The sequence below is a fragment of the Oncorhynchus masou genome, chromosome 15, assembly GCF_036934945.1.
Source record: "Oncorhynchus masou masou isolate Uvic2021 chromosome 15, UVic_Omas_1.1, whole genome shotgun sequence".
Taxonomy (NCBI): domain Eukaryota; kingdom Metazoa; phylum Chordata; class Actinopteri; order Salmoniformes; family Salmonidae; genus Oncorhynchus; species Oncorhynchus masou.
In genome coordinates, this window is record NC_088226.1 from 64,824,438 (window position 1) to 64,836,091 (window position 11,654).

General features: G+C 41.5%; 1 protein-coding gene across 2 annotated transcripts; it reads right to left on the reverse strand.

Annotated features, from left to right (window-relative positions):
* Window positions 1–5,638: 5,638 nt before the first annotated feature.
* LOC135556644 (tripartite motif-containing protein 16-like) lies at window positions 5,639–11,290 on the reverse strand. 2 transcript variants are annotated; one of them, XR_010458032.1, is made up of 7 exons: window positions 10,498–11,290; window positions 10,014–10,109; window positions 8,789–9,022; window positions 8,513–8,672; window positions 8,328–8,387; window positions 7,001–8,022; window positions 5,639–6,815 (listed from the first exon to the last, which is right to left on the reverse strand). XR_010458032.1 is itself a non-coding variant. In XM_064990014.1 (6 exons), the coding sequence occupies exons 1-6, from the start codon at window positions 11,089–11,091 to the stop codon at window positions 7,502–7,504; spliced, it is 1,665 nt and encodes a 554-aa protein (XP_064846086.1). In that variant the 5' UTR covers window positions 11,092–11,290; the 3' UTR covers window positions 5,639–7,501. The 2 variants fall into 2 exon arrangements, 1 of the variants encoding a protein (XP_064846086.1); XM_064990014.1 differs by having other exon boundaries at window positions 5,639–8,022.
* Window positions 11,291–11,654: the final 364 nt, after the last annotated feature.

Here is an 11,654-nt window from a genome sequence, read left to right on the forward strand (position 1 = left end):
ACAGTACCAGTCAAACGTTGGGACACACCTACTCATTCAAGGGTTTTTCTATATTTGTACTATTTGTTTACATTGTAGAATAATAGAAGACATCAAACTATGAAATAACACATATGGAATCATGTAGTAACCAAAAAAAGTGTAAAACAAATCTAAATCCATTTTTGATTTTAGATCCTTCAAAGTAGCCACCCTTTGCCTTGATGACAGCTTTGCACACTCTTGTCATTCTCTTAAAAATAAGGAAAAACCAAAAAGAAAGAAGCCAAAAATAATAATACTAAAAACCACCCTTCCAACTAACCCTACAGTCATTAAAAACCCACTACCCCATTCCACTACTTTGACCCTATCTGCTCCTGCACCATGCCAACGGCCTGGGAGGACTGGACACCACCACTCAACACACCCTATATATCTTCTGAAGTCAAATCTTGTATGAACAAATACTTGTCTGCAGCTGCCACCACAACATCTATTTCTGTGATTTGCGTTCCATTTCTGTGGTACTGTTTACATTTACATTTAAGTCATTTAGCAGACGCTCTTATCCAGAGCGACTTACAAATTGGTGAATTCACCTTCTGACATCCAGTGGAACAGCCACTTTACAATAGTGCATCTAAATCATTTAAGGGGGGGGGGGGGTGAGAAGGATTACTTATCCTATCCTAGGTATTCCTTGAAGAGGTGGGGTTTCAGGTGTCTCCGGAAGGTGGTGATTGACTCCGCTGTCCTGGCGTCGTGAGGGAGTTTGTTCCACCATTGGGGGGCCAGAGCAGCGAACAGTTTTGACTGGGCTGAGCGGGAACTGTACTTCCTCAGTGGTAGGGAGGCGAGCCTTCCAGAGGTGGATGAACGCAGTGCCCTTGTTTGGGTGTAGGGCCTGATCAGAGCCTGGAGGTACTGCGGTGCCGTTCCCCTCACAGCTCTGTTGATAACCATTGTTATGAACGCTAAGAAGCCAACCTTACTGAAGCATATATCACTCGTTGTCCTATCCCTCTGTGCTGCACAGATCTACTACTCACAGGGATCCTCTCAGGATCCCTCACCCTTGACCCATTCTCCTCTACTTTCTTCACTGCCTCAACATACGACACCTTCTGCACTACTCTGACTCTATCCACCTCAACCTGCCTCTCTTTCACCAGACACTTCCAAACCCCAGCAACATGGGCACCCCTACAGTTGACACACACAAGTTTATCCACCTCCTGCACACTTCCCCCATCTTGGAATCTCCCTCCTACAAACTGCTGCAACATGACCATAAACGTTGCACCTGAAACAGCTCAGTGGATTCAACACAAAGGCTCTAACAGGAGAACTGATATATCCTAACATTACTTTTGTCAGGTAAAGAATCAAAAGGACTGACAGTGACTCCTCTGTTGCACCAAACAGCGGGCATCAAAAACACCACAAATCTTCAACTTCAATTGTTCCACCTCCACACTTAACGCTACCCTAGAAATCCCTCCTTTTAATGGTGCCCTGTTCCTAAGAACAAAGCAAGAAACAGATCTTGACCCAAGTTGCGTGACACGGAGCGCCCACTCCCTTTGGTCAGAAGAAACACAAACAAATATGACAAGTCCACTACAGGTTACCTTCACTGATTCAACTGCACCCAACTCCTTTCCCACCCACCCTGAAACCACACATGGATCTGCCAAGAGGTATGGATCCACTTTCTCCAACAATGTAACTCCTACTGCACCAGATTCTTCTTTATCATGTCCATTGATGCCAGGCTCTGGTTCTGAGCTCTTCACCACACCTTCTACCTCACTTAACTCTCCCTCATTCATTTCCATTTCACCTCCAGAACTCAGTCTGGCACACGGCTCACTCTGTTTGCACTTGAATTATAGCATTTGAAATGTCTCTATTACCTTTAAACTTTTACGACTGTAATGTTTACTGTTCATCTCTGATTGTTTGAGAGAACTGTACACAATGTTAGAGACAAATATTGTAGTTCCCAGGTTAGGACCCTTAATATGGAATACATTAAATAGAGTTGTAAGAATATATAAAGGGTAACAGTTTCTATGAAGTACATATGTATAATGTTTTTAATGAATGCCGTAATGCCTTAAACTGAGGTGATATGACACTAACTATTAACGCCCATAATAACTCAAATGTGGTTGTAAAACTGTACAATGTGTTATAGATAATTAGCTACAATCGGTGGAGGGGGACTTGACATGGATACAATGTACTGTAGGTGAAATGAATACTGTATGTATTGACTGATCATTGAGAATGATGTAACACTTTACATTACAGTGTGTTTATTGGTGTGTAATTGGTCCTGTTAGTACAGTGGTGTAACAGGTACTGTGATGCCCCACTCTTCCACTGTCCTAGCAGCAGTAACCCTAACCAGTAATAATGTTACTGTAATGTAAATAGTTATAAATCCTTACATTATATTTTCCATATGTCATCTATGATATACTGTATGTAATGATACAGTTGAAGTAGGAAGTTTACATACACTTAGGTTGGAGTCATTAAAACCTCTTACATCTATGGGGGCGCTATTTCATTTTTGGATGAAAAACGTTCTCGTTTTAAACAAGATATTTTGTCACAAAAAGATGCTCGACTATGCATATAATTGATACCATTCGAAGGAAAACACTCTGACGTGTCCAGAAATGCAAAGATATTCTCTGTGCGTGCCCTAGGACGTGAGCTTCAGGCAAAACCAAGATGAGATGGCATCCAGGAAATGACAAGGATTTTTGAGGCTCTGTTTTCCATTGTCTCCTTATATGGTTGTGAATGCGAGAGGAGTGAGTCAACCCTTTCTGTCGTTTCCCCAAGGTGTCTGCAGCATTGTGACGTATTTGTGGGCAAATCATTGGAAGATTGACCATAAGAGACCACATTTACTAGGTGTCCGCCCGGTGTCCTGCGCCGAAATTGGTGCGCAAAAGTCACCTGCCAGTATTTTTCCATGCGATACAGAGAGGAAAGCAAGCTTCCATGAACTGCATATCAATGAAGAGATATGTGAAAAAACACCTTGAGGATTGATTCCAAACAACGTTTGCCATGTTTCGGTCGATATTATGTAGTTAATCCGGAAAAAGTTTTACGTTGTAGGTGACTGAATTTTCGGTTCGTTTCGGTAGCCAGTCGCAATGTAGAAAACGGAACGATTTCTCCTACACACAGACGCTTTCAGGAAAAACTGCGCATTTGGTATGTAACTGAGAGTCTCCTCATTGAAAACATCAGAAGCTCTTCAAAGGTAAATGATTTTATTTATTTGGTTATCTGGTTTTTGTGAAAATGTTGCGTGCTAAATGCTACTCAAAATGCTATGCTAGCTTTGCATACTCTTACACAAATTAGTCAATTTCCATGGTTCAAAAGCATATTTTGAAAATCTGAGATGACAGTGTTGTTAAGAAAAGGCTAAGCTTGAGAGCAGACGCATTATTTTCATTTTATTTGCGATTTTCAGAAATCGTTAACGTTGCGTTATGCTAATGAGCCTGAGGCTTTTGTCACAAACCCGGATCCGGGATGGGGAGTTTCAACCACTCCATAAATGTATTGTTAACAAACTATAGTTTTGGCAAGTCGGTTAGGACATCTACTTTGTGCATGACACAAGTAATTTTTCCAACAATTGTTTACAGGCAGATTATTTCACTTATAATTCACTGTATCACAATTCCAGTGGGTCAGAATTTTACATACACTAAGTTGACTGCGCCTTTAAACAGCTTAGAAAATTCCAGAAAAGGGTGTCATGGCTTTAGAAGCTTCTGATAGGCTAATTGACATAATTTGAGTCAATTGGAGGTGTGCCTGTGGATGTATTTCAAGGCCTACCTTCAAACTCAGTGCCCCTTTGCTTGACATCATGGGAAATTCAAAAGAAATCAGCCAAGACCTCAGAAAAAATAGAACTGTTTGGCCATAATGGCCATCATTATGTTTAGAGGAAAAAGTGGGGAGGCTTGCGAGCTGAAGAACACCATCCCAACTGTGAAGCACGGGGGTGGCAGCATCATGTTGTCAAGGTGATTTGCTGTAGGAGGGACTGGTGCACTTTACAAAATAGATGGCATAATGAGTATAGAATATTATGTGGATATATTGAAGCAACATCTCAAGACATCAGTCAGGAAGTTCAAGCTTGGTCGCAAATGGGCCTTCCACATGGACAATGACCCCAAGCATACTTCCAAAGTTGTGGAAAAATGGCTTAAGGACAACAAAGTCAAGATATTGACCTCAATCCTATAGAAAATGTGTGGGCAGAACTGAAAAAGCATGTGCAAGCAAGGAGTTCTACAAACCTGACTCCGTTACACCAGCTCTGTCAGGAGGAATGGGCCAAAATTTACCCAACTTATTGAGGGCAGCTTGTGGAAGGCTACCTGAAATGTTTGACCCAAGTTAAACAATTAAAAGGCAACGCTACCAAATACTAATTGAGTGTATGTACACTTCTGACCCACTGGGAACGTGATTAAATAAATAAAAGCTGAAATAAATAATTATCTCTACTATTATTCTGATATTTCACATTCTTAAAGTAAAGTGGTGATCCTAACTGACCTAAGACAGGGAATTTCTACAAGGATTACATGTCAGGAATTGTGAAAAACTGAGTTTAAATGTATTTGTCTGAGGCATATGTAAACTTCTGATTTCAATTGTATGTCTGTATCTTCTATGTGGTGTTCCATACTGTATGTAATGATATGTCTATGTCTTCTACATGGTGTTCCATACTGTATGTAATGATATGTCTATGTCTTCTACATGGTGTTCCATACTGTATGTAATGATATGTCTATGTCTTCTACATGGTGTTCCATACTGTATGTAATGATATGTCTATGTCTTCTACATGGTGTTCCATACTGTATGTAATGATATGTCTATGTCTTCTACATGGTGTTCCATACTGTATGTAATGATATGTCTATGTCTTCTACATGGTGTTCTATACTGTATGTAATGATATGTCTATGTCTTCTACATGGTGTTCCATACTGTATGTAATGATATGTATATGTCTTCTACGTGGTGTTCTATACTGTATGTAATGATATGTATATGTCTTCTACGTGGTGTTCTATACTGTATGTAATGATATGTCTATGTCTTCTACGTGGTGTCCCATACTGTATGTAATGATATGTATATGTCTTCTACGTGGTGTTCTATACTGTAAGTAATGATATGTATATGTCTTCTACATGGTGTTCTATACTGTATGTAATGATATGTATATGTCTTCTACATGGTGTTCCATACTGTATGTAATGATATGTCTATGTCTTCTACATGGTGTCCCATACTGTATGTAATGATATGTCTGTGTCTTCTAGATGGTGTTATATACTGTACGTAATGATATGTCTATGTCTTCTACATGGTGTTCTATACTGTACGTAATGATATGTCTATGTCTTCTACATGGTGTTCCATACTGTATGTAATGATATGTCTATGTCTTCTACATGGTGTCCCATACTGTATGTAATGATATGTCTGTGTCTTCTACATGGTGTCCCATACTGTACGTAATGATATGTCTATGTCTTCTACATGGTGTGTTGTGGAAATTCTTACACAGGGAGACTCAAAGTCAATCTTAAATGAACCATTGTTTATTGTCAGCGCCCTGGCGAGGTTCCAACCAGATTATTGCACCATAGTATACATGTCAATCAGGAGCTCTCCCTGGGCAGACCCAGCAGTTGTCTTATATATGGCTATACACAGACAAGTTATATTTGCATGATTTAGCATACTTAATTAATCGTTACCGTTTTGTTTCATTCATGTGACTGACCAATACTGTTCCATAACATAACATAACGTGACAGACCAACACCTCACAAGGCTTCTCCTCTGTAAGCTGAGACCTTGAAACTGAGATATCTTTCATTTGTTCTCAAAACAAGGTCTGGGCCTACTGCCAAATTGCAGTTACTGATAAGAGGAGGATTTATTCAGTCAACCACTTGCATGAACACAGAAACTGGTTTATAGAACAGCACATGAATGGGACACAGAATAAAAGAAAAGCACAAACCTTAAAATTCCCATTACAGGTGTTCCATACTGTATGAATTCTGAGGATTAAGATAAGAATTTAGAAGTATCCATAACAATGGTTAGTCAAAGTAATATGGTAACCTACCACACAGTGTCAAACTGTTACATCATGGTTCCTTTCCATGTCAATGTAACAGAGTGATCTATCACACTGTCAGACTGTTACACATGGAAAGGAACCATGATTCATGTCTATGTGTCAATGCGGATGTGTAATAACACTGTGTTATAATAGTGCTCTGACCAAGAAGCTGCTGGGAAACATTTCAGCAATTAATATCATTGAAGAGAATTAAGTTGCCATCCTGAACCTTCTATTACAACCACATTTGTTTAAACAAGTCAGCCATATCAGCAATGGGGTTTTTTAAGCAGTAGATGAGGCTGATTTAACGGTTTGGCTGCTAAGACAAGGCTCCGCTGATAGCCAGGTGTAGCAGTGGTAAGGTGTTGGGACTCTGCTGTTGGGACAGCTTTATGTCGGCCCTAACAGTTTGTTGGCACTGTTGGTCACCATTATAGTGCAATTAATGTCTTGTTAAATCTGTGCTTTGTTGTTTTTGTCCCACCAAGATTTACATGCTAATCGCCACTGATCATAACAGCCGAGGACCATCAACACCAACATGACTACTATCTATGTGGAACCTACTACAACTTAACCAGCTCAGCTATAGACTACACCAGCATGACTAGTATCTATGTGGACCCTACTATAGTTTAATCAGCTCAGCTATAGACTACACCAGCATGACTAGTATCTATGTGGACCCTAATACAGTTTAACCAGCTCAGCTATAGACTACACCAGCATGACTAGTATCTATGTGGACCCTAATACAGTTTAACCAGCTCAGCTATAGACTACACCAGCATGACTAGTATCTATGTGGACCCTACTACAGTTTAACCAGCTCAGCTATAGACTACACCAGCATGACTAGTATCTATGTGGACCCTACTACAGTTTAATCAGTTCAGCTATAGACTACACCAGCATGACTAGTATCTATGTGGACCCCTACTACAGTTTAACCAGCTCAGCTATAGACTACACCAGCATGACTAGTATCTATGTGGACCCTACTACAGTTTAACCAGCTCAGCTATAGACTACACCAGCATGACTAGTATCTATGTGGACCCTAATACAGTTTAACCAGCTCAGCTATAGATTACACCAGCATGACTAGTATCTATGCGGACCCTACTACAGTTTAACCAGCTCAGCTATAGATTACACCAGCATGACTAGTATCTATGCGGACCCTACTACAGTTTAACCAGCTCAGCTATAGACTACACCAGCATGACTAGTATCTATGTGGATCCTACTACAGTTTAACCAGCTCAGCTATAGACTACACCGGCATGACTAATATCTATGTGGACCCTACTACACTTTAACCAGCTCAGTAGTACCATTATCACTATTGAGCCAAACCCCAGGATAGAGAGGCTGAGTGAATGTGGTCTGGACTCTGTGGAGGAGCGTCATTGTGTCAGAGACACTGTAGAAGGACAGAGTACCTGCCTTGTGATCCAGGTACACTCCTACTCTGGAGGACCGAGGGCCTGATACTTTAGTCACAACATGATTGTGTCTGAGACAATAACCACCACTAGAGCACTGTAAACTCCAAGACTTGTCATTCAATCCAAATGCGTTACCTCTCCCTGTTCTGCTGATGTCTTTATATGAGACTGCTATAATAACCCACCGTCCACTCCACTCCACCTCCCAGTAACAGCGTCCAGACAGACCCTCTCTACACAGCACCATCAAGTCATTTGTGAATCTGTCTCGATGATCAGGATATGGTTGGACTTGGCCTGTAAAGGTCACCTTTCTGTTCCCATCAGACAGAGAGAGGCGTGTGTGTGCTGTGTCTGGGTCCAGTGTGAGCTGACAGGAATCTGGGAGAAGAGCAGAGCAGAGACCAATGAGGGGAGTTAGAACAATAAGTTAAGTCAGATACTGTATCTACCCTGTCTTTGATTAGAGCACAGCAGAGATCAGAGAAATATAAGGAGTCAGATAGATACCCAGTCTTTTATTAGATATACTACTGCTATCTATCTACAGTATCTATCTATCTATCTATCTATCTATCTATCTATCTATCTATCTATCTATCTATCTATCTATCTATCTATCTTTCTATAGGAGTTGTGTGTCAGTAAAAAGCGGCTATTTGTTACTTCAGAATAAAGAGACTCACATTGTAACAACTGTTCTCTGGTCTTGGGCTCTGGAGGCAGTACAACATCCACTATTTTCACTACAGACACACAAACACATTGACAGAGAGAGGGAATGTTATCATCAGACCATATTCCACATGTATATGACTAGTAGGGAACTTTCAATGGTCTAAAGTTGATGTTCTTATTATTTTCTACACACCTGAAGTGGAGATCTTGGTCCATTCTCCTTTAAGGAAGTCTTCTAGTTTCTCTCTCAGTTCAGACACAGTCTTACTCACATCTCCAAAGTACTGAAGAGGACGGACAACGATGCTGGGTAAGTCTGAAGATACACTGATACTGGAGAGAGCTTGATAATGCTGGAGAGAGAGAGACACACACACACACACACACACACACACACACACACAGAACAGAACTTAAGTTTCACAATATGTTCATTTTCATATCACATGTAACATGGCAGTTTAGTTACCTGGAGGAAATGGATGTGATCCTCTGTGTGTGAGAGCTGCTCCAGTTCAATGCTTCTCTTCCTCAGCTCTGCTATCTCCTGTTCCACTTGTTCAAGGAGTCCTTCAGCTTGACTCACTTGAGCCTTCTCTTGGGCTCTGATCAGCTCCTTCACCTCAGAGCGCCTTCTCTCAATGGAGCAGATCAGCTCAGTGAAGATCTGATCACTGTCCTGCACTGCTGCCTGTGCAGAGTGCTGTTAAGAGAGAGAGGCTCCAGATTAAACAGTCTATTCTCTCTCTAACTGGAAGCCCAGATAGCCTGTTCCCCAGAGTGGGGTTCAGCGTGATTGGAGAGGTCTCTCTCCATTCAATTCAGGGCTTTATTGGCATGGGAAACATATGTTTGTTTACATTACCAAAGCAAGTGAAATAATAAACAAAAGTGGAAAAAAAATACAAAAAATGAACAGTAAACATTACACCAAAAGTTCCAAAATAATAAAGACCTTGGACCAGCTTGCTTAGGGGACTCTTCTCAAGGTTCATCTTTCTGTAGTTGATGGCTTTGTTATGGAAGGTTTGGGAATCGCTTCCTGTTATGTGGTTGTAGAATTTAACAGCTCTTTTCTGGATTTTAATAATCAGCGGGTATTGGCCTAATTCTGCTCTGCATGCATTATTTGGTATAGTTTTGGTTTTGTCCCATTTTGTGAATGATTGGTTAGTGAGCGGACCCCAGACCTCACAACCATACAGGACAATGGGTTCTATAACTGATTCAAGTTATTTTTTGCCAGATCCTAATTGGATCTGGCAAAAATCGTTCACAGCTTTCAGATCGTTCACAGTTTTGTGGAAGTTACCTAGGGCGCTGATGTTTAGGCCAAGGTATGTATGTTTTTTGTGTGCTCTAGGGCAACGTTGTCTAGAAATAATTTGTATTTGTGTTCCTGGCAACTAGACCTTTTTTGGAACACCATTATTTTTGTCTAACTGAGATTTACTGTCAGGGCCCAGGTCTGACAGAATCTGTGCAGAAGATCTAGGTGCTGCTGTAGTAGGCCCTCCTTGGTTGGGGACAGAAGCAACCAGATCATCAGCAAATAGTAGATATTTGACTTCAAATTCTAGTAGTGAGAGGCCAAGGGCTGCAGACTGTTCTAGTGCCCTCGAGAAAATCTCGCTTTCTCACTCACTGGAGGAGAGAAGTGAAATGGTATGTCTCCTCTGGTCAACAATACTCACCTTGAAAGACTCCACAGCCTGTTGGAGCTCCTTCAGCTCCTTCTCTCTCTCCTGGAATCTCTGCTGGACCTTCTGCTGACTCATCCCCAGCTGCCTCTGTGGAGAATCACTCTTCAATGAGCTATCAAGCTTTATTTGCTCAGTAGATCAATAGTATAATCATGTGACATAGGGCCCATAGAGAGGAAGGTCTAAAATATTGATATAGTACCATTTCAATATGATATTTATTTGTTGCTATGTGAATGATTACAGTTTTACAGTAGACCTACATGTATCAGGGAGTTTAAGCTAAACATTACAATGGTGATTCATTTGGAGCATCTAGGTTAAGAAAATCTAGATCCTCAAGGTTTGTGTTCATATTTGTTCTGCTGAGGATCAATTTCATTTGAATTCTCTCATGTTCAAACAGTCTTAGTTCCTACTGTATCTTTAATTCTTTGCTTATCAGACAGTCACCAACAAGTTGTTCTGGTCTTACCTGTTTCTCAGTCCTCTCTGCTGAAGCTGACACTGTATCATGGCCTTTATGTTCATCCATTGTACACAGATAACAGATACACCGCTGATCGGTACGACAGTAAACCTCCAGCAGTTTGTCATGATGAGAGCAGATCTTCTCCTGTAGTTGTGCGGTGGCTCTCACCAGCTTGTGCTTCTTGAAAGCAGGAGATTCATAGTGAGGTTGGAGGTGAGTCTCACAGTAAGAGGCCAGACACGCCAGACAGGACATGAGGGCTTTCTGCTTTCTGGTCCCAGTGCAGAAATCACACGCCACATCTACAGGTTCAGTATTGCACAGAGCAGGAGGGGGAGCAGCCTGGAGTCCTGTCTTCTTCAGTTTCTCCACCACCTCAGCCAACATGTTATTTTTCCTCAGAGTGGGCCTTGGAGTGAAGGTCTGTCTGCACTGAGGACAGCTATAGCCTTTCAGAACATCCTGATCCCAGCAGCCCTCAATACAGCTTCTACAGTAACTGTGTCCACAGGGGATGGTGATTGGTTCCTTCAGTAGATCCAGGCAGACAGAACAACAGAACTGGCCCTGGTCCAGCAGAACTGCCTGCTGAGCCATTTGGACTGTTGTTCACTCTCACACAGACGACACAGAGACTCCGATAAGTTTTGTTTTCTCAGAAGAGAGTTTGTGGGAGGGGGAGGGACTTCCTGGTTCTGCCAGAGGGGTGTGTTTAGAGGGAGGGAGAAAGGGAGGGGTTCGAGAGAGAGAGAGAGAGAACTGTATTCAACGTCAAGAGAGACAGTTTTGTTCCTAGTGCTGGGTTCTGTCTTGAAATATTTTAAAATATCCTTATTCATGTTAACATATTAGAACTGGGTGTATGCAAATCTACTGAGTGAGAAAGGGGAGTGCAGAAAGTTTACATTCTGTCAGAACATGTTATGGTTAAATCTCATGTATCCTATGGAGAGGAGAAGGGCAACAGTCTGGTTTCCGTCACTGATAAAGTAGGACAGCCGCGAGTTAAGAAGGAGTGAGGAATGTGGGCAGGGGTAAGGTCAGATATTGTGAGGAGGAACAGTCCTATGACATACACACATAGGAGGCAGGACCATGACTTCACCAATGAGAGGAACCACTTATGTTCATGCCTAGCAACAGAGATGTATTGGCTGTCT